This window comes from Vigna angularis, chromosome 4 (genome assembly GCF_016808095.1).
Source record: "Vigna angularis cultivar LongXiaoDou No.4 chromosome 4, ASM1680809v1, whole genome shotgun sequence".
Classification (NCBI taxonomy): domain Eukaryota; kingdom Viridiplantae; phylum Streptophyta; class Magnoliopsida; order Fabales; family Fabaceae; genus Vigna; species Vigna angularis.
This window is the reverse complement of record NC_068973.1, coordinates 42,071,460-42,093,381: the sequence shown is the minus strand read 5'-3', so window position 1 is coordinate 42,093,381 and position 21,922 is coordinate 42,071,460. Positions and strand designations below refer to the sequence as shown.

The following is a 21,922-nucleotide window of genomic DNA, read 5'->3' as shown; positions in this document are numbered from 1 at the left end:
TTTTGGAAACCTATAAAATTAGTTAGCAGGCATTTAGAGTTGTAACTTTTATGAATAGTTTTTCTAAATTTGGTACAAAAGTATGCTTAAACAAGGGTTTGTTATCTTTTAATCAAAATACACTTTTCAACGTATATGAAAAAAATCTATATGAAAAAAATCTCAAATATTCTTTCAGCATATGCCTCTCACATGACAGAGAGATATATGCATAAGACCTAAACTAATATGCAACAGATGATAGTCTTAATATGCCTCAGACAATGTGCATTAGACGATACTATGAGACAAAGGTTTATTATTATTGAATCAAAAGTAAGTTGACAAAGACTCACTCAGAAATATTAAGAGAGAAAAACACCTATACAACGATCGTAAGAGTTAAAATAGAAAACCAACTACAACGGGAAACTTTAGATACAAAATGAGACTTAATATTGAGACTTTACGACACATACAAGTTAAGTATTCATTTTCCTATATATTTATTTCGGACTCAAAATAATGTCACTAAACAAATTGCTTGATTAAGAGATAAAAGATAATCATCAATAATAAGATATAGAACTATGTGTATAATATTAATGAATTGTTTTTTCCATTATTTATAATTTTTTATTTACTTCTTAAAATAATTTGCTCATTTCAGAAGAGTCAAATGCTTTATTAGATAGTAAAAGTTTGAGTCCAATTGATTCTAAATTTTGAAAAATAAACGGTAATAAGTAAATGTTATCCCTTATGTAAAGATAACATAAATAATTTGTTAATTAAAAATTACCAATTAATATTCCAACAAACTTTTATGAATACAATTTTACTTTTACTTTAAAAAACATTATGATCTCCCACCTTAAACCAATGTCATGAACTTTATTTGGATAACCAAAGCCTGTTATTTTAGTTTTAATTAAATTCTATCACATACATAATTTGTGGAGTAAACTTCTTTGAAAATGTGTCTGATCAAGCTGAGTAATACATAAAACGTTATCATGTGAAAAAGGACTTAAATGCTGACCATTTATTAAAATTAGTATCATACGAACGTTAAAGCTTGTTTAGAAAAGTATGAAACTTTGTTAAATTTCTTGTGCCTCTATTATATTTTATTTTACTAAATATTTGCTTGTATTATTTTTCATTCTAACAATATAGTATTCATAAAATGTTTTTGTATTTTTTACAGTAAAACTAAAGACATTTTCAATGAATAAAATAACTTAAAGTTAAATGATGAAATACTTTGAGAGAAGTAATAAAATTTTATTGAAGGAAGTTGATGATGACTTATTTAAAATGGCTCTTTTAAAATGAAATGGATAGGATATAAAGTAGTTGAAAAGAAAAAAGAAAAAAAAACAGTACCATGTGGGAAAAAAACTGTATACTTATTTCTATTTATTTATTTTCACTTTTTATTCGTTTTTATTAATCCAAACAATTCAACTTTGACATTGTTTCTCTTTTCTTTTCTTTTTCACTCTAATTGAAACAAAGGCTAAAAGATAGTAACAATGAATTAATTATAAATAAAATATCATTCCAATGTATGTTGGTAAGGCCATGTCATTAGTATAGTGTGTCCGCAAATTCTGCTTATGACTAATTTTCAGAAAAGAAACCTGAATGACTTTCTTTATCAAGGTCTTTCTCTTCCATCCAAAAGGAAATGGAAATGCAAAACGTCCCATAATCACAAATCAAATGCAGTGTCTAGACAACTTATCTACAACATCCTAAGCAATGGGCCCAAATTTTGACGCACTTTAATAGACACATTAGTGGAATCTGAACTTATTCACCAATCTCTCTACTTTCGGTGATGGTGTTCAAATCAACTTCCTATCTAATCTTAACGATATTTTAGGGGCAGACAGAAAGCCTAAAGCGACAGATGAACTTTTGCATTATTATGATGCAGAACCAGGATTGGAAAAATTCCAGTATCACAAATTCAAGAATACAGGCTGAGATTTACAAGAAATCCAATCAATACAAGTGTACCAAAATCAGCACGTCTTCATGTGTAATATAATAAATAGTGGGCAATAAGATTTTCTGCACTGCATAATGCATACGCATCCATAATACCCTAAATACAAATTCTTTCAAAAAAATAAAAAGTGGAGGTGGGGGGATTAACTAGCCTGATTGTTCAGAAAACCTAACATAATAGATCCTCATTGTGAGAGCAAAGTTTCAGTCTGCTCGAGAGCCACTGCTACCTGCAGAAGATTTCTTACCAGTATACTTCTGCCAAATATTAAAAGAAACGGTGTGTTATATTTCAGGAAGAAAGAACACATATAAAAGCAAACCTTACTTGTGCTGGACTAAAGTTTCGCAAGAAACAGTAACAATTGTACAAATAAACTATGGAAGGGAAATCTAAGAATAAGACCAACCTGCTTCCCCAAGTTAAATGGGATATATTTGTATTTGATCATGTGTGCAACTTGGCGCCTCATTGTAAGGACAAAGAGAACAAACCAGTAACAGAGTAATATAGGCCAAAAGACAGGAACATCAAACGGGGAAAAGAAGGTCATCACAAACGCTATGCAGAGGGCCTTGGTGAAAGAATACCTACACCCATTACAAAATTCACACGCATGAAAAACAACAACCACTTTCAACAAATAAAGAACTTGCAGACACAAATGAACTCACACCACCCAAATCACTTCCAATTTAGACTCCAGTTAGACAACCAACCAGACAATACTTACAGAAAAAGAAATTAATGAAAGGAATCAAGTTTCTCCAATAAATAGTTTTTAGAACTTTCTCATTTATACGCATCAATGTATTCCAAAAACTGATTTTAATATACAGAAGAAACTAATGATTTATTTCGTGGATATGTTTCTCTATTAACACTTTCAATAAAAAAAAATATGAAGTAAATTTTTCCACATACTCAAATCGGTTCATGCATTGGTTAGAAATTACATTTTGGATAAACCAATACGAGAAAACTTTTACAAATTAAGATACAAATAAGCTAACTTTTGTTCTATAAGTGATTACTGAGAAGTAGTTTATCCAAACAGTAACATATTACATAAGCTAATTCTAAGATAATTTTTTCAATAAAAGCTTCGAGACGAGAAAAATATAAGGAAAATTTAAATTAATTCTTTCATAAGCTATAATTAACTTATGTACAACTTAATGCCTAAAAGTTCTTATACATTTGCCCTAAATTTTAACTTTTACAGAAGTTAATTCTAGATTATAGAGAAACTTATGTCATTATCTTTTCTTCTATTCCTCTTTCAGAAATTTGGAGAAACTCTTCAAATAGAACCCTAAGTTTAATTCCCTTCATCTTCCTATTTCCTCTCCTTGTAAGTGCAACATGGTAAACTCAGGCAGCTACAAACTGGACTATAAACTATCGTTTAAGATGCAATTTCAATTCCAGGGATACAAAAGAAATCCTGAATTAGCATAACTTAAAATAAAACCTAGAAAGAGTGTGTCTGAAAAGTTACCAGAACTTAAACTCAGGGAGGCGGCGAATGAAGGGTTTGAACTCATCGGATCCTTTGGTGGGAAGCAAAGGGGAGTTGGAGGGATCGAGCTCTGGATCAACCAAAGGTGAGAGAAAACCAATCAAGAGATTGAGGAGGTAGATTCCGAGGCCGTAAGAGACAACGTAAAACCCCTGCACGTAAACAATACGCAAGACGTAGATGGATGCCATGACCAATGTCCCAATCCATCTGTAGGCGGAATGGGGGGTAGATTTGTCCAGATAGTACTGAAACAGCTTAGAGAACTCCTGCAGATATTGCTTCACCGGCGCAGACGACGGAGCAGCGCCACTGCCACTGCCACTTCCCTCCATTCCAACAGATTCTGACGCTTCAAATTTAGAATCGCAACAAACGAAAGCAATCTTTCACTGTTAATGTTATTTATCAAGGTTTAGGAAATAAGGGGAAAGGAGATCTGGGAGGGGGAAAAGAAACCCTAAGAAGGTGGAAAAGAAAAGAAAAGAAAAGAAAGAGAAAGAGAAATGAAGAAATGAAGAAGAATGGAAGCTGACCTGTCTGAGCGGATCTACAAGGTGGCTTTGAATGTTTGATTCCGTCAACCAACTTCTCTTCTGTCTCTCATGTCATGTTAAGAGGATGGAAGTGGAAATTAAGGTTCTGTTTTCTGTTGTATGTTATTTCTCATCTCATTCTAATGCTAACTCTTTCTTACTTACCATCTTTACCCTTCTCTACTGCATCTAATAAAAACAATTATTTATTATTTTCACTTTCAATTTAAATTCAGTTTAATTATAAAATAGATTGCTATCTGCTTATCTTCCCATTGCCTCTAAATAAATTGCTATAATTTAAAAAATAAAAATAAAAACTTGAAGCTTATTTCCGTTCTAATATTGTCTCTTTCTTGCAAGGTTCCTTGAATTGGGCTTTGCCGGGCGGCCCAATAGACTATGGCCGTTTCAAAGTCCTCATATTATCAGATAATGATTCAAAGCAAAAAAATAAAATAGCAGTGGCAATGGCAACTGTTCTTTGTAAGAAGAAACGTGCAAAAGATGGATTAAAAGACTATCAGAGATACGGATTCTTCTCACGGGAAAACTGTATACAGTCTCTTAAGACTCGGCAAAATTATGAAATATGCCATGAATTTAGAACACAAAATGATAGGTGATGCAGAAATCAGATCAGTGATTACGAATCATGGTTCCATCTTTCACTTCACATCCACTTTGCTCCAAGGCAAATTCAAAAAAACCACCTCCATTAATGGTAGAATTAACACATGGTGGGGCAAACTGCAGAATTATATCCCTCAATTTGAGAAAGCCTGTAACTTGCTCCTTATCATTGACTAGAAAGCTGAAACTGCTGTTAGTCGCTGTGGTATGCTCCATTATTTGCTTCAGCGTTGCATTTTCCTTGCAGGCAACAGGAAAGTCCATTCTGGGTATGAAGCTGTTTTTCAGCCGAAGACTTCCTGCCGTGAGAAAAGCTCCATGATCACGTTCAATTCTTGGCTTAGTTTCTGCTTTGTCAGTCTCCATGTGAATGAATTCCCCCACAGTTAAAACCCTGTCATTGCGTATAAACAGGCACCTCTGTCATATTGGTTATATTAATATTGAGAGATAAGACATGTCTTGAACTTACGTTCTACTTCTAAAGATGTCATTATTCCTTACAAGAATATGAACATCACTTTTCCTCACATTACCAAGGAGCTTCTTAGTTTGTCGATCTACAACAGCTACTGCACTAGTTTGGTTTTGCCAGAACGTCTTTAAAGCATCTGCGACAGTTTGGTCCGAAAATACACAACTAGGATTTTCTAGGCCTTCAAATCTGTGCACGGACAAGAAAAGGGTAATCAAGATTGCCAATTCACTTTAGCAAGTGTAAATAGATGTATCATGTATGTACATTAAGGAATGTGAGTTGAATACCGCAAATCTGACAAGTTCTTGTCTGCAATGCTATCAAACCACTCTAGTTCACTTGATTGAAGAAGGTGTTGGACTACTGCATTCTAGCAGAAAAGTACAGCAGCATATTACAGTAAGATATCTGTGCTTCGGCCCATATAATTCTAAACCTGTGCTTAACTCAGCAGATACCTGCGTAACAAAACCGATGAGTCCATCTTCACGTTGCTGTATGACCGGCAAAACGTGCACCCGATGCTTAGAGAGAAGTAGCAGTGCATGAAACACCGTATCATCCAAGTTTACGGGGAAAAATGGTTCCCAGAGGAATGACATAGCCAACTCGCTAATCTAGTAATATTTGAGTAGTAACTTAAAATTAACAATGTGTTCAAGTGGACGGCTTTTGAATTCTTATAATGAGATCCATTCCCAGTCTCCTATCAGGCGAAAAGTTTTTCAAACACAAATTCTGGGCATGCTTTGCAAGGACAGAATAAAGCTTCGAATAATTTTCCCTTTAAGATCTCGTAGAAACTAAAATGAAGTTGTTCTATTAAATTTTATAGATTTTTTTTTCATTTAATCTCAAATATATTCAGAATGTGAAGGTAGCATAAAGAAAACGCAGGAAACCTTGGTTTGACCAATCTGAGGAATATGGTCGAGGACGGAGAAAAAGCCACAGTGCTTGATATATTCGAGATTGTCGGTGGTCTTTTCATATTCCTTTCAAATACCATATGTGTAATTAGAATGGCGTGGCATTTGGGTGGGGGAATGACAGATAGAAGGTTTCCCAAAAATACAAGTAATACCTCAAGGCACCAAAGAACCATGCTTGTAAAATCAACTAGACCAATGTACTGATCTGAAAACATTATGTTATCCGCATCGGAGTCCAACATGTCAACAATTGCTGCAGAAAAGACGTCCTTTTCGTACAACGTACGAATTGCATCCCTTATACTGTCTCCAGCTTTCAGTTCCAAAACTTAGGATACAAGAGACAGGACATGCATTGAATCATGTAATGTTCACGACATGGATTGATTCTTGAACAAAAACATAAGTAGGCAACGAATGTAAAAGTACCAGGTGAGTTTTTTATGCCAGGTATCGAACTGATGGGTATGCGATCAAGAAATTGTTGAAGGGCGGTGCCAGAATCAATCTGCACGTGTTGGCTATCACCATTGTCGAGGCTTGAAGTGAGGTTCTTTGCCTTGTCTTCTAACCCACCTTCCGAGACGTTCAACGCTTCCGCTATTTTCACAGATTGCATTGTCTTCGTTTCTTCTTCTCCATGCGCTAAACTTCATGCATTTAATTTAGCTTAACTCTTTCACTTTTCCCATTCCTCACTCACCACCTGTGCCTCTCACCGCACATTTAGGACTTTGACTTTCTTCAAACTCACAAATTTGACAGCTGACTTCGTTGTTTAATTTACAAAAAAAGATGCATTTTTTAACCACACTTCTTAATTTAAGAGAACATGTATATAGTGATATATGAATATGAATGTATCGTTGAAACAACTTACTTTTCTTTTTATGGTATTATCATATAACATGATGGTGCCATTTTCCTAGGAAAGTTTGGTATTCATTGTCACTGCCTCTACTTTCATGACATTCTCATCATTAAATTTAAGATTTCGTTATTGTTTCAGTTCACATATGATTGTAAACAAAAACTGATGGTTATGACAAAATATAATTTAGAAAGGGGTAAAGCAACTTCGTGGCTCAGAATCTGTCCTTCAATTTATTTGCTTTCATGCGACTTGACTTTCATGCTTTATTCATCCTATTTTTACATGAACTGGTGGGGGAAGGGTGATTCTATTTTACAAATAGAAAATCGGTGTTCTGCTTTCTCCATTGTCACCTAACACAGCATTGCATTCTGTCCGCAAAGATGTTTGAGTGTGTTCCTCACAATGCTTCTTTCACCGAGCGCCTTTGGGCAAACCGCCCAAGACATAAGCTCTATCCTTTTATATGACAGTGCCATCTTCTATTGTTGCCTTCTCCGCTATGATGGTGATTCCTGATCGAATGTAAAACCCGTCTTCTGGTCTATCTGCTTCTTGAACGCCCTACAGAGAAAGTATTTGAGTTGGTAATTAAGACACAAATAGGTTGTTTAAACCAGAAAACATGTGACTGTGAAACACGATCAAAGTTAAAATCATGCTTACATCTTTGTTCTTGATGATGACATCTTTCCCAATTTTTGCATTCTTGTCAATGATACAGTTCCTTCAACAAAGATAACAAATTATAAGAACAACTGCGTTACTATGAAAATGCTTATTTCTTACCACGATATTCATTCAATATGCATCTATATTTTTACTTTCAACTTTTCAGGCCCACAAAATGATTCAACAATCTAGTGTCCATTAACTATGCATGAGTTAGAATTACCTAATTTTTGTATTCCTTCCAATCCCTATTGGGACCTTCCCCTCTGCCAGGAGGGAAGCAATTTCGGATTCAGTTTGGTAATAGTCCGCTCCCATCATTACAGTGTCCTGTAAAAGAAGGTTTCAGTTAAATTTAAGTGGGGTGGTGTTGCATAAGAAGTCTATAATGTGAAGTGTTTGTTTACCAGAATTTCAACTCCATAATCCAAACGTGATCGTTCACCCACAACTGAGTGTTGGACTGTGCATTCTCGCAGGAAACATCCATGGGAGATAATGGCATCCACGATCTACCAAAAAACATCAAACAGAATGAGCAAACATTTCATGATGTTACTCCTTTTTTTCAAATAAATTCATGATGTTACTGCATATTATAAGATAGAATTTTATCAATGTCGTACCCTGCATTTGTCAATCTTAGTTGGTGGTAGAAATCCTGGAGATGTGTAAATTGGAGTCTTGGGGTCATAAAATTCGAACTCGTGACTCTGCAAGAGAATGGTATAGAGCAGATGAGCATTAGTTTTAATCAACACAGAAATGACACTGAATACTAACAATTTGTAACTACTAAACTGATTCATGCCTCCTCCGATTTAGTATGGTACAATTTGCCATTTTTTTGGCCTTCATACTCGGCCGAAAGCCTATGTTACAGAACACTGGGTGCAAAGATAGGAATGTATCTTTAGTATTGTGGCTTGTAACTATGGCATGGTGCCCACAGCCTACACTCACAGAATGGGAAAAATCATAGCCGTAAACATCTTGAACCTACCTCTTCAGTAAGAGCCAAGTTAGCATCATAAAAGGATTTTATTGTTCCAATGTCTTCCCAATAATCTCTGAAAAAATAGGACTGCAAAAACAACATATAACTCTTTTAGTTCCATCATTGCTGTAATTAGAACTCTAATGTACAAAAACATTTGAAAGGAGATATATTAATGGAATTTTCTCTTACTTGGACATTGTGGTCCCTCACAGCTGCAGGGATGAGTTCAGATCCAAAGTCATTGGAGGTAGGATGCATGCATTTTAGAAGATTGAGTAAAACGTCTGTCTTGAATACATAAACCCCCATAGACGCAATATATGGTGACTTCAGTGCATCTGAGGGTGACAACCCAAGAAGAGAGGTGTCCGCTTGCTGTGAGAATACGACAGGAATATGAGTACATATCAGACAAATATATATTAAGAACGTATTACTATGGGGGCAACAAGTTTTGTAGAACAATCAAATAACTATGTCAAGAAAAAGAAAAGGATGAAACATCAGGAATGAAGGCTTATTTTGGTCCAGCAAGTTCAGGGAAAATGCTATAATGCAAAGATTTTCACTCCTACAAGGACGAAAAACTCCTGAAATTGAAGATGGTAATTTTCTTTTTCTTTTTCTTTCTAGCAGTCAGAAACCACAACAAAATTACTAGATAACATGAAAACAGAAAGAAAGAAGATGTAACATTAGGTTAGATTGTGGATTACCATTGCTGTCATATCATCACCCTTTGGTTTTTCTGAAAATTGAATGATGCGGCCTCTATCATCTACTTTAACCAATCCATAATCTGAAGCACGGCTGTAAAGCAGATAAATAAATATGTAAATTTTGTTACAAGTAAATTAGTCGTTTCTATTTACTCACCCTGGAAAGAACAACTATAATACTTGCTCCGGTCCTTTTTATAAGAAAAACTATGATTTCTTCTTTATATAAAAGAGGGTAGTATCGAGCAACAAAAAAGAAACATATCTGCATGAACACACCTGTTACCCACAGCAGCACATGAAACAGTGATATCAGCATTTCTATCAATGTGACTCTGTTCATTTGTAAGCAAAGTAAATCAATCAGAAAACTTTTGATGAATAAAAATAGTACCCATTATACAAAACAATTACACTGCAAACCTGTATTAGTTCCATGTAATCCATTCGATATAGATGATCTCCAGCCAAGATCAATACATTCTCAACGTTTGTGTTCTTGGCATCCTGCAACAAAGATCCTATTACTTGTAGAGAAGCTCAAACCGTGGAAAGTATACTGAACAGAAAGAAAACTTGAAGAAAAGGCCAAGCAGTATGTAAAAAAAATTTACACGCCCACCTCAAATACCCAAGTGAATTGCCTCACAGCATCTGCAGTTCCTTGGAACCACTTCTTTCCAGCCTCTCCCGGTGTTTGAGTAGCCGCCAGAACCTGTTAGGAGTTGAGGTTGGCTTAATCAGTGACCGCATGAATAATTAAGAACCACAAAACTGAAAGTGGTCAACCAAAAACTCTAGTGGCTCATATTTCCCCATCAACCTCAGTAACCAAAAGTGGTGGTGTAGCACTTACTTCCACGGTCCCATCCCCAAAGTTGATACCATTTCCAAAATAAGTGCGGGCGATGTGACGGTTGAGAGATGCAGAGTTGAACTGAGTCAGCACAAATATTTTGTTGATGCCACTGTTGATGCAGTTGCTCATAGGGATGTCTATAAGCCTGTAGCATCCCCCCACAGGCACCTGAAAACGCATTGCATGCCACACACCATGTCAACAACAACTTAATATTCAGACCAAAACCACCCCAACATAAAACAACTTAGGATTCAGACCAGAACCATGACACACTTACCGCAGGTGTGGCAGCGCGTTGGGTTAGGGGAAAGAGTTGCTTCCCGGGTCCTCCACCCAGTATGATGGAAACAACATTTTTAGGATCAGCCCTTCGTCTCAGGAATGAAGGCACTTGCAAGGACTGAAACTCAAAACACACCAAATAAAAATGCAACCATACAAACCAAGATAAAGGTCCAAGAGGTAGAAAGTGAATCCCAGAGTCAAATTCAACTAACCACTGATTCTTTGGCATCGTTTGAAGTGAGGATAGCAGATGCAACATCATGCGGCACCCTCCTCTGGCTTCTTGAACATTTGGCCAACTGATTCGCCACAAGGGCACTGCTGCTCAGACCAACTTTCACTCTTTCCCCAAGAAAGCTACTTTCGTGACGAAAAAGATGGTCTTTCGGTGAGTGTGCCAAGTGGGCATTGGCTTTCAAGGTCACACAAGAAGAAGCCATTGCAGTGATCTCAACTCACTGCCAAGAAGTGATGGGTGAGATGTTTAGTTACAATTACAAACTCTCTGAAGTGTGCATTACATAAAGGGCATGAGATACTGTAATAAATTAAATAACATAAAGAAAAACTTACCTTGACAGAAAGGAAGGTGAAGAGGATTAAATTAATGAATTTGTAAGTATGCAATAAAGTGGAGGAAATCAGAAGAACCAATAACAGTGATTTTGATTTTTGAGATTATTGAAGGTCAATCATTAGACTTATAATGCGATCGAGTGGTGATGAAGGTACCAGAGGTTGCCTTTATTGGCTCACGAGAAAAATCTTATGGTTTTGATAACTATTCTTAGTTTCCAAAAACTATAGAAAAGGTAGCATATTTATAAAATAATGTTGGCTTGCCCCTGTAGTCCAAGTTCTCCAATTCCCTCAGTCCAAGTTTCTAGGTGTCTGTGCCACGTGGGATAGCCATTAAAGAACAAATACACGTCATCTATTACGGCCACTGCTCCTAAATGAAATCAAACATAATTAATAATTGATATATAGATTCGTTCCAAAAACGTCGATGTGAATTTCTACGGTTCAAACTTGCTTACTGTCTGTTCTAACCTGACACATCTTCACCACCCTTGGAGCTATGCATCCACTTCACATGTTGCTAATTTCTGACTGATCCTTCTTCTTCTTCATTTTCGTTTCTATTATTGATCTCTGCGTGCAGTATTAATTTGAGGTGAAAGTAGAAAAAAAACGTTCGAGTTTGTGCACGGAATGAGGTGAGAAGAATCCATTTTATGCCTCTTGAGTCTGAAAGAGGGACCATTTTTCTCTGATGATTTCCATTAACATATAGCATAAATACATTGAGAAATTCAGATCTCACTGAATATTTAAGAATCGAATCGAAGTATACAAATTCCTCTGTCAAGAGCCTGTCAAATACTCCAATTCTATAAAAATGTCCATATACAAATTATGAGATTTCTAACATTTCAACTTTTACTTTTCTCCAATCAAATTAACTCAATAAGAATTAACTATGGTGCAAAACAAGTTTGATTGTTTTTCAGTCTAAACCTACTTCTGCTTAATTCATTATGAGATAAACTTAATTGATATAATCATGCTGGTAAAAGTTTAGCAGCTCAATTAATTTTTCTTAAACAGAAAGGACACCTTAACTTTTTTATGGTCATTTTATAAAATTCATCTTTTCTTCTTTAACATAGTTGCTTTATATTTTTTATCTCTAATATAATTTAAGTGAATTACCTGCTATATATATTTCTTTCAGTTTTCTTAAGTTATTGCACATTTATTTTTTTATGTTATTATTATGATTGATTTTTTATCTTTATGTTAGTTAAATTATGAATTTAATTGAAAAAAATATCTCAGGAAATTATGAGATAGAGATGAAAAAAATGGTTTTCTTTAGAAAAAATTAAAATTTAAAAAAATGGAGAGAATGTCTGATAACCAGATATCCTATTTCAACATTTTTTATTCATAGACCTTGAATATAAAATTGTATTTAAATTTCATCCATATCACCATATCTATAATACTACTTTCATTTAATGTGATTTACCATAGTAATACCTTTTAAGTAGGAAAGCCTCATTTTTGTTACTTAAATGTGTTAAAAAGGGCAGTTAAGCAAAAAAGTGTAATATATATTTTTAAAATTTAAGTCACATAAAGCTTAATTTAAAATATACTCATTTGTCATATAAATAATATCTCATGTTTTTTTTAAAAGACTGATGTAGCTTAAAATTATTACTAACTAACCAGTCTAATTAGACAAAAATAAATAATGCAGCTCAAGTTTAATGCATATGGCGTAAAAAAAATTTACATTATCAGTTAATAAAGATTTCATTAATGTATTTTTTTCGACTTTTCAAATAGTTACAGTAAAAATAATATATTCACCACAAAACATTTCATAATTGAATAGAAAATCTGAAAAAAAAAATATTTTAGAACAAAAATACACGTGAGATGAAAAAAAAAAAGTGATGGTGTATATAAACAAATATTTTGAATTTGGAAGAACATGAGATGGAGAAGTACAAAGGTATCTTCAATCTTGTAATTGTCATCTTACGAAATAATGTAACTGCTGGATCAGGTGGCTGCCCAGAGTAACCAGGCCAGCTGCATGGACGGTTCACACACACCCAGTGGGCCCAAGCTCCATTTCATCTGTCAGTGGGCTATCTCTTGTGGTCCACCATACCTTCCATCACCTTCCTTAAGTTCTTCATTAGCATTAATTACCATCTAACACTACAAAATCATTAATCACATTTAAATGTTAAAATCATGTTAAATATTTAGTTATAATATATTTAAATAAATGTCTTTTTTTAAAAAAACAAGCTATATTGTTGAAAGCATTACATAATAAAAACCAAAGAATGTGGAGATGAAAATGAGGCCCGTTAATCAGAAATTGGAGGCCCACACCGGATGATTACGAGAACAATGCATGTGAAAAGGATGGATGCAATAGAGTTGGTGATGATGGGTGAGTGAGCCTAGTCACTAAACAAACAAGCACATGATGCTATTCATATACATACATACATGATTCATGTGATTATGATGTCCTCTCATTACCTCCACCGTTGGTTCGTTTGTCTATGAATGGTGGATTTGGGATGATATGATCATATTATAAAATAATCATCATGGTTCATGATCTCCACCGTTGAAGTGGTTTTGTTGAATGTAAAAATATCAACTCGACAGCAACATTAGACATGACTATTGACAGAACCACTCTCAACTCTTGGTCGTATTTCAATCATTTTATTTTTATACTAAAAAGCACTTCTTCTTTTTTTCATTTTTAAAATAATAAATTATTTAACTAATGATAAATATAGCTTTTGTAATTGACAAAGCGACCATTTTTCAACGTTGAATCTTGTTAAGGAAATATTAAATAGGAAAATGATAAGGTAACATATATATTTTTTTAAAAACATTTTGTTATATGTTATTTTTTATTGATTTAAAATATATTTGTACAGTAATGAATTAATAAGAAATTGACATGCTATATTAAAATGTTGTAAAAGAAAATTGTGTTAAAAATACTTTTTATTAAATAATATTAAATTTCATTTCTCAAATATTTGCAACTAGATACAAACAATTTAACCAAGAGGTTTAATATTATGAAGTTTATTAGTGTATACATATTTATCATTTTTACTTAATTTTTAAAAATCAGTAAGGATTTTTGAGTTTGAATTTAAATATAATAAATGTTGTGCATGCTCCTGATTAAATTAATTATTTTTATAATTAAATGATCGATATAAATAAAACAAAAAATCTGATGGCGAAGGGTCTGGTTGTCCATGTCATGAAAAACAACTTACAAAATGATAACATTCATGTGACATGTCTGCTAGCAATTGATTAACGCAAATACAAAACAGTGATTGAGATAACTCATATTGGTGTTTTTTTATTGTAATTTGTATTTCTTTATGTAATTATTATGTGTCGTATTTGAATAACTTTTATGTTAAATTCATTTAAAAAAAAATTCTTTTGTGATCAATCTTTGCAATTGCTTTTTAATATTTATATAAAACACTAGAATCCTTGACTGAGACTGGTACGTTTTAAGGTGTGTGAGATCTAAAAGATTTAAATGATGTATACTTTTAAAACGCTTATCATTTTGATAGATATTTTATATTGTATGAAATTATGGTTTGAAAATTATTTCATATTGATGTCTTTGATGATCAATCTTGCAACTTTTTGGGTTTTTAATGAAAACTCATCTCTCAACCATTTTATTTTGTTAGTAATATCATAATCGGTATTTATTAATTATTTAATATTCTCTTATTATAGCTCAAGTTATGTCTTGATTTTTTTTTATGCTATTTGTTAAATAATTACAAAATTTTACAAGCGACGGGTTGTGATTATGATATAAGTTGTTTGTGAGACTACAACAAAAAAGATTTGGTTTATTATTACCCATATATTATAACTTTTACCTGAGTGGAATAATGATTAGTGAAAAATTTCTTCAATTATACAGGTTCGTAATAATAATAGCTTTAATATACTTGTTTATTTTTTTTATTTTAAAAAAATAAAAAATATGTTATATGAATAAACTTTTTATTTTATTTATTTCATATATTCTATATATAGAAAGAGAAAAATACGACTAAATATTAAATATTTAAAATATCTCATAATATAAATAATAATCAAATATATTTTTATCTTTATATAAAACATATTTTTAAAACCATTTATTTTTCATATTAATTTAAATAAAAATATATTGAATATATATATATATATATATATATATATATATATATATATATATATATATATATATATATATATATATATATAAGTTTCTTTTTCTCGTGAATAGAACAAAGATTGTCTCACTAATTATTTAAAATAAATAATAGCCTACATCTTGATTGTACAAAATATTGTTAAAAAATTATAATGGAGTTCAACATATTTTTTTGGCTTTTAAAGAAAAATAGTTGATAATGACAATGAAATGTGAATTATACTCGTACTTAATAATAAGAAAATGTTTACATAGGTAACTGTCTTTATAAATGTAATATTTTCAATATCAAAAGTTTATTCAAATAAATTTTAATATAAATTTAAACTTAAATGATATAACGGTAATTCAAATAACAAATAAAGGAAGCTAGTTTTGTACTTTTATTTTTAAAAGACAGGCATTTCTGTTATTTAAATAATTTATACATTTGACTGTTTTAATTGGATTTTTATTTAAAAAATTCATTCTATTAAATGTTTAAATTGTTTTTTATTTTCGTATTAGTACTTTGTTACTTGATTTTGCTACTAATTAAATAATGTGGTCGTAACTTTCATCTTTCTATCTTCAACTCTCCGATCAACTCATGTCCCTTTTTCAATCTAAATTATATTAGAGAAAAAGTGAGTTGAAAGATATTATAGTAAGGGAAGCAATCGATTGCCTACGACTTTATAAATAAGAAAAATAACTATTATATTATCGTAAAAATCAAACAGTAGAATATTATACAAAAGTAAAACATTTGAAAAACTTAATAAAATATTTTTTTAATAAAGATTTAATTGAAAATATTCTAATTTATCAAACAAAACTTAAGTAAGGTAATATTTTTTTTCACACATTCATATTTTACATTTTCTATTCTAAATTATTATTTTTTTTAATTGTCAAAATTGTAAAGTGGGGAGTGTAAATAGCTTAATTAAAGAAATCTTATACCATAGTTCAAGCAATTTCAAATCCAACATATTTAAATTTATTACTGTATCTTCGTCTAAAATAATAACTATTCAATTAGATTATTTGTCATGGTGATTGATCGTTCTTTAAATTTTTCAATCAGTGATATATAAATAATATTCAAATAAGTACTAATATGAAAAAAAAAATTAAGATCGATAATTCAAAATTTATAATTTTGATTATTCTAGCAGTACTCCGTCAATTAATCAGCTTTGTTGTAAGAAATTAAGAATAATGAAATAATTGAACCATTTAAACAGAATCAACCCAAACTCATAAATTAGTACGTAAAAAATTTATAAAGTAATCCTGACACTAGTTTTTTTTGCGGAGAAAGTGAAGAGAAAATTTATAAGATTGGACAAACCACATAACTTCAGAAAGATTATCATATTTTAACATTTAAATTAGAAAAAGCTATTTTATTTTATTTTGTTATTCCTTTATTTCTAAGTAAACTCTCTTGTTTGAGTTTGATATTGATTAATTGTTATAATTTTTCATAACTTAGATAATATTTTTTTTTATATTTTTTTATGAAATGTTTAACTTTGGTACATTTTGTTAGATTATACATTCAAAAACAGACTAATCATTAATAAGCAATTAAATTCTTCAATTAATTAAACAAAAACAAAATAGATCACATGTATTTAATTTTTTTAACTTTAAATCGTTTACGTTTCCTCTTAATTTTTTCTTCTGACGAAGATAAGAGAAAGAAACCAGAAAAATTGTATACCTACACACAAATGGAGATCACAATGCCTTATGTTTATTTTTTTCTCAAAAAGGACAATTTGTCTAATTTGATCTCTCATCGTATTAGAATATTGAATATGGTATTTAGTTAATATTTTATGACATTCTTAGCCACAAATATAATTAATTAAATCATTTTAATATTTTAACTAATAATATAATCACCCAACCACATTTAATTATTATTATTATTATTATTATATATATATATATATATATATATATATATAATTTAGTAAATTTTAGGGTTTTCCTAATAATTTTGTTTGAATCTTATTCTATTAGTTTTTGGGTCTAGTAATATTTAGTTTGATTTGATAGAGATAAAATAAGGATACTTAGTTATGATTTTTGGTTTATCTAGGTACAATATTATTTTATATAGATTAAACAAATTTTATTTTTAAGATAGTTGATATTTTATTTTTGTTCTCATAATATTATAAGTGTTACAACTATTTAAATCTATTCAATTATCAATGAATACAAGACTCAATTTAAAAAAAATATGTGAGTGTGTATCGTGAGATTTTCTTAATATATATATATATATATATATATATATATATGAAATGATTCCTGTTCCTTCCTGTAAGTACTGCAGAAAGGACTTTGGATTTGTTCATTTACCCATTTACCACATATTTGACCTTCTTAATCTTTTTGTTAAGTTGATTTTTAACTTCAACTTTAAAATATTTGAACATGTTTAATGATTCAAAATTTTCATGTATAAGATATTGGTGAGCCTAGATTAATAAGAATCATTTAGTGCAATTTGATGGTGGATAAGTGCAAAAGCTGTTGTCATGATGTAATTGATGTTCAAGTTCCCAAAAAAAAGATCCACTAAAGAGATAACAAAATTTTTCAGAAAGATTTTCAGTTCATTATATCAGTAGGCATATACATGTATGATTTGAATGTACAAAGGTAACTATGTGGATGAGTACAAAAATTCAGTCCGAGGTACGTTGGACTAGTGGTTAAGGACATTAAGAAGAGAGACTCTTATTTTGATAAGTCGCCTAAATAAAAACTCGAGTCCTTCTTCAAAGTCTTGAATGCACGACTCCATTTTCTCCAAGTGGCTTTGCAGATTGTTTGTTTCTTCAAATTTGGATGTCTTGGCAAATACGAAGGAGTGCAATGCTGCATCCACTTGGGCAAATTCATTTTCATCTGCCACTTGCGAGCAACCCACTCTCTTTGGCTGAATTAGCTTCGAAATTGAAAGCCAGCTGTTTGACTTTGCTTGTGTTGACCCTGAGATATATTGCAACAGTGTCTGAAACGTTGATAGTGTTGCCACTTCAGTGTCTTGTAATAAGGTAATCAAAGACACTGTTTGGTGGTCTTTGTCTGATGTGGATGAGATGTTGCAAGTCTTTGAAGTGCCGTTCAAATTTGCCAAGGCTTTGGAGATGGCCTTTTTCACCACCTTTCTAGATGTCAAGAATTTCTTAGCTTCTGCTGCCAACTCCGCTTCACCACCCCTCTTCCTTCTCATGATGGAATGAAGCTCACGTGTGCATTCTTTTGTGTGCAGTAAAGCATCTTTGGCGGCACTACACACATCTAAGAGCCTTAAGGATCCATCCAAAACCTCATCTACCCAATTCTCTTCACGCTCCTGGAGAAGGACATCTTGAGTGAGGGGAAGATGGGTCAATTTTTCAACACACTCTATCAGATCTTGCAAGCATCTTATGTTTTGGCAAAGAAACAATGAGGAAAAGGTGGCTGCTTTGGAAGCCCTTAAGCCGTCCAAGTGCTCATTGCATTCTAGAATGAGAGGGTGTGCTCTAGAGGGCAAGCTATTTAAGCGGCCATGAGAATGGGATTTTGGGTTCAAGGGAGAGGATTCCATTTTTCCTCAAGAGAGAAAAAGACTGGATTTTGAATGTAGAGTTGATGAGTCTATGCATCAACTGATGGCATCTTGTGAATATATATTATGGCTGTTGGAGGCATAAAGAATCTCTTCTAAAACAAATATCAGTGATGCTAACTAATCGAGATTTGGATCTAAACATAATTACAGAAGTGTTAGAATAGTGTCTCCCACCAAGGAAACTATCCAACTCGTTATTTTGTCTCAACTTGCTCTCTAACATGCATGATTGATGATTATGACATATTCAATGAAAATGCCTCACCTAAAACGTGTTTCAACCTTAAATGTAACTCATCTGCACCCGTGGACTTCTGAATTAATGGTAAAACAATGCTTGAAAATCCTCTCTCGTAGAAACAAGAATCACATCGTATCACTTGTTCGCACGTAACGTTTAACTTAAATATTAATATTAAGCTAATCCTTGGTGTGCCCCGGTTTTCTATAACAGGCTATACAATTTTTTTCAGGAGTATGAAGATGCAATACACGTGCGCTCATTGAAACAGATAACTAAGAGTCGAGCCAAACCAGAGCTTGTTTTGTAGGATGTTTCCGTCTCTTTTCCTGTCACAAACTCATTATGTGTGTTTCAGTTTCTGTGGGTTATTCATCTTAAAAGAACACGGGTAAAGAAATTGTTCTCTGAAAATAAATACGAGGGTACAAAATTTCACTAGGATTAAGTAATGCAATTGCATAGTTTACATTAAGTAATAGGTTTATTATTGGACTTGGATAGTTTACACATCAAGTTCAAAATTAGCACTCTACCCAGGAAAAGGAAAAACAGAAAAAGTTTAGCCACAATATTCCTGTGTTAGAAATCCTTAATCCAATCTCTATTACTAATTTACCCATGAAGTCTCCGAGAAAAATAATTTTAACTATACTTAATGGTAGATGGTCCTATTTTAATGAAGCTTATTGGTCCTTCACAGCAGAACCTCGTTTAGTTTAGCAATAAAACTATGACTTTAACCTCTCTGCTGTCTTGCACATCAATTAATAATAAACTGCATATTAAGATAAGATACCAATCAGCTTGTCTTCATAAAAGGAGCACAATCATCATCCTTTTGTATTTTTTTTTCCCAACATGTGCAAGTGGACATCTAAATTTCGATTTAACCGTTGACCTGATGACAATATTAAACTTTACAGCTACGATCCATGTTCAAATTGACTTTGAATCACATGTGGGTTGGATACTTTATTTGCTGAGTTTTCTTTTTTCTTTCCTCTCGTAATAATTTTATGTTTTCTAATCATGAGACTTTAGTAACCTCCTTCACCGTTCTTTTCATTTTCTTTCTTGTATAGATCAAGAAAGCAGATCACAGTGTTAAAGTCTTAAAATTGTAAAACGTTTGTTGAATCTATACTTTTCTTTCACTTATTCCAGACGTGAACATTTGAAAGAATAAAGGGAAATTGAAAGATAAGATTTTGAGAATGCTCAAGAATAGGGAACAAGCCAGAAGATGAAATAACTGTAGTTTGATCCTTAATTAACACATGTTCTTTAGAAAGAACATAATTTAACTCACATTAATGTACAATTGGTAGACAATACTTGTGGGGTCAAAATTGAGTTCAGAAAAATCATAGACATGTACAATGATCAGTGATTGAAGATGTTGAGAAGGGAAACTCGGTTCCTAATTAGTTTTCTTGAGAGCTGCTCAATTCCTAATTCTAGATCCTGAATGCACATCTCCAAATTTTCAAGATGGCTTTGAAGATACACGATAGAGGAAGACTTGTGACGGAGGAGAGACAGCAAAGTTGCATCTACTGTCTCAAATTCATTTGTGTTTGATTCTTGAGAGTCACAAGAAACTCTTTTAGGCTGCATCAGCTTTGAGATTGCCGACCATCTGCTCTGTTTTGGTTGTCCCTTGGGGTCACAGATAAACACCAACAAAGATTCTAATGACTTCATTGTGACCTCTTCTGCTTCTGTTAAGATACTAAGCACAGGCAAAGTGCCACGATCTTTGTTTGAAGGAAAAACTGCAGACTCACTCTTGATCGCTTTCAAATTTCTCAAGGCCTTTCTAATTGCCTTCTTCAATTTGTTCCTTGAAGCCAAGTAGTTTCCACCCTCAATTGTGCAAACGGTTTCATCACCTTTCCTTCTTCGGATGACTGAGTGAAGTTCATGCAGGCTTTCCTTTGATATTAGTAAGCATTCCTTAGCTGTACTGCAGATATCCAAGAGCCTCAGAGACCCTTCCAGAAGGCCATCAACACATTTATCACTGCACTCTCGTGCTAATACTTGTTGTTTGGTTGTCAAATGAAGCAACTTATCAGTGCAGTCATGCAAATCCAGCAAACCATCAAGTTTGTGGCTTAGTGAAGATGATGATACTGAAGAAGAAGCTTCACAATCCTTCAATCTTTGAAGATGCTCCTCATATTGCGATATGACTGGGTGAGGTGCGGATGGAAAGCTGTTGCTTCGAGTGTGCAGAGAGCTCTTTGTGTTTGTTTCAGTGACTGCCATTTATCTTTTATTTTCAGAAAACAAAAGGGTTAGGGATAAGACTGTGTTGTGTGTTCTGAACTCTCGAGTCTTCGAGTTTTAAGGGTTGGCAACTTAGCATCTACTCTATTTATAATGGAGGAATTGTGGGAGAAGTTTGCTATTTAATTTTTCCCTTAAATGCCACATAATGAGCTTGTGATCATATCGTATTACATGACAAGGGAGACAAGAAGAATATATTCCCTTTAATATCTAGGACTGGCAATGTTTATAATGCATCCACCCTTCCTCATCCTTGAATTTTCTAACCTTGCCAATCACATAAAATATCAGACACCATGGAGCATGCATCATAATAGAAGCTATTGTCTAGAGAAGGAGTTGCTTCAATTGATAAATAAAATTCAGTTTATGAACTTGTCTACCCAGAGCAAGACAGGATCGACATCAATGAATCAATTCAATATTTATTACTGTATAAACGTGT

The 21,922-nt window shown here is 32.6% G+C and overlaps 5 protein-coding genes across 8 annotated transcripts; all 5 read right to left on the bottom strand.

The window, feature by feature from the left end:
- Window positions 1–1,956: 1,956 nt before the first annotated feature.
- Window positions 1,957–4,203, bottom strand: LOC108330596 (protein RER1B). 3 transcript variants are annotated; one of them, XM_017565088.2, is made up of 4 exons: window positions 4,058–4,203; window positions 3,501–3,913; window positions 2,409–2,589; window positions 1,957–2,256 (listed from the first exon to the last, which is right to left on the bottom strand). In XM_017565088.2, exons 2-4 carry the CDS (start codon window positions 3,854–3,856, stop codon window positions 2,203–2,205), a joined length of 591 nt encoding a protein of 196 aa, XP_017420577.1. In that variant the 5' UTR covers window positions 3,857–3,913; window positions 4,058–4,203; the 3' UTR covers window positions 1,957–2,202. The 3 variants fall into 3 exon arrangements, with proteins under 3 accessions (XP_017420577.1, XP_017420576.1, XP_017420578.1); XM_017565087.2 differs by having other exon boundaries at window positions 3,501–3,873; window positions 4,058–4,198; XM_017565089.2 differs by having other exon boundaries at window positions 3,501–3,867; window positions 4,058–4,189.
- A 121-nt stretch (window positions 4,204–4,324) lies between these two features.
- Window positions 4,325–7,044, bottom strand: LOC108331814 (SNF1-related protein kinase regulatory subunit gamma-1-like). Its single transcript, XM_017566764.2, has 7 exons — window positions 6,530–7,044; window positions 6,253–6,428; window positions 6,071–6,163; window positions 5,627–5,785; window positions 5,456–5,538; window positions 5,163–5,354; window positions 4,325–5,084 (listed from the first exon to the last, which is right to left on the bottom strand). Exons 1-7 carry the CDS (start codon window positions 6,717–6,719, stop codon window positions 4,697–4,699), a joined length of 1,281 nt encoding a protein of 426 aa, XP_017422253.1. The 5' UTR covers window positions 6,720–7,044; the 3' UTR covers window positions 4,325–4,696.
- Window positions 7,045–7,181: 137 nt separating this feature from the next.
- LOC108331813 (glucose-1-phosphate adenylyltransferase large subunit 1) lies at window positions 7,182–11,310 on the bottom strand. 2 transcript variants are annotated; one of them, XM_052876158.1, is made up of 15 exons: window positions 11,086–11,310; window positions 10,725–10,970; window positions 10,505–10,627; window positions 10,222–10,392; window positions 9,988–10,080; window positions 9,789–9,872; window positions 9,645–9,700; window positions 9,363–9,456; window positions 8,836–9,021; window positions 8,650–8,730; window positions 8,273–8,359; window positions 8,054–8,158; window positions 7,870–7,976; window positions 7,641–7,701; window positions 7,182–7,538 (listed from the first exon to the last, which is right to left on the bottom strand). In XM_052876158.1, exons 2-15 carry the CDS (start codon window positions 10,950–10,952, stop codon window positions 7,437–7,439), a joined length of 1,578 nt encoding a protein of 525 aa, XP_052732118.1. In that variant the 5' UTR covers window positions 10,953–10,970; window positions 11,086–11,310; the 3' UTR covers window positions 7,182–7,436. The 2 variants fall into 2 exon arrangements, with proteins under 2 accessions (XP_052732118.1, XP_017422252.2); XM_017566763.2 differs by lacking the exon at window positions 11,086–11,310 and having other exon boundaries at window positions 10,725–11,018.
- Window positions 11,311–17,935: 6,625 nt separating this feature from the next.
- LOC108331338 (uncharacterized) lies at window positions 17,936–19,009 on the bottom strand. Its single transcript, XM_017565992.2, has one exon. The coding sequence runs from the start codon at window positions 18,912–18,914 to the stop codon at window positions 18,024–18,026; it is 891 nt and encodes a 296-aa protein (XP_017421481.1). The 5' UTR covers window positions 18,915–19,009; the 3' UTR covers window positions 17,936–18,023.
- Window positions 19,010–20,465: 1,456 nt separating this feature from the next.
- On the bottom strand, window positions 20,466–21,520 carry LOC108331018 (uncharacterized). The gene has a single exon (XM_017565629.2). It carries the CDS (start codon window positions 21,451–21,453, stop codon window positions 20,566–20,568), a length of 888 nt encoding a protein of 295 aa, XP_017421118.1. The 5' UTR covers window positions 21,454–21,520; the 3' UTR covers window positions 20,466–20,565.
- Window positions 21,521–21,922: the final 402 nt, after the last annotated feature.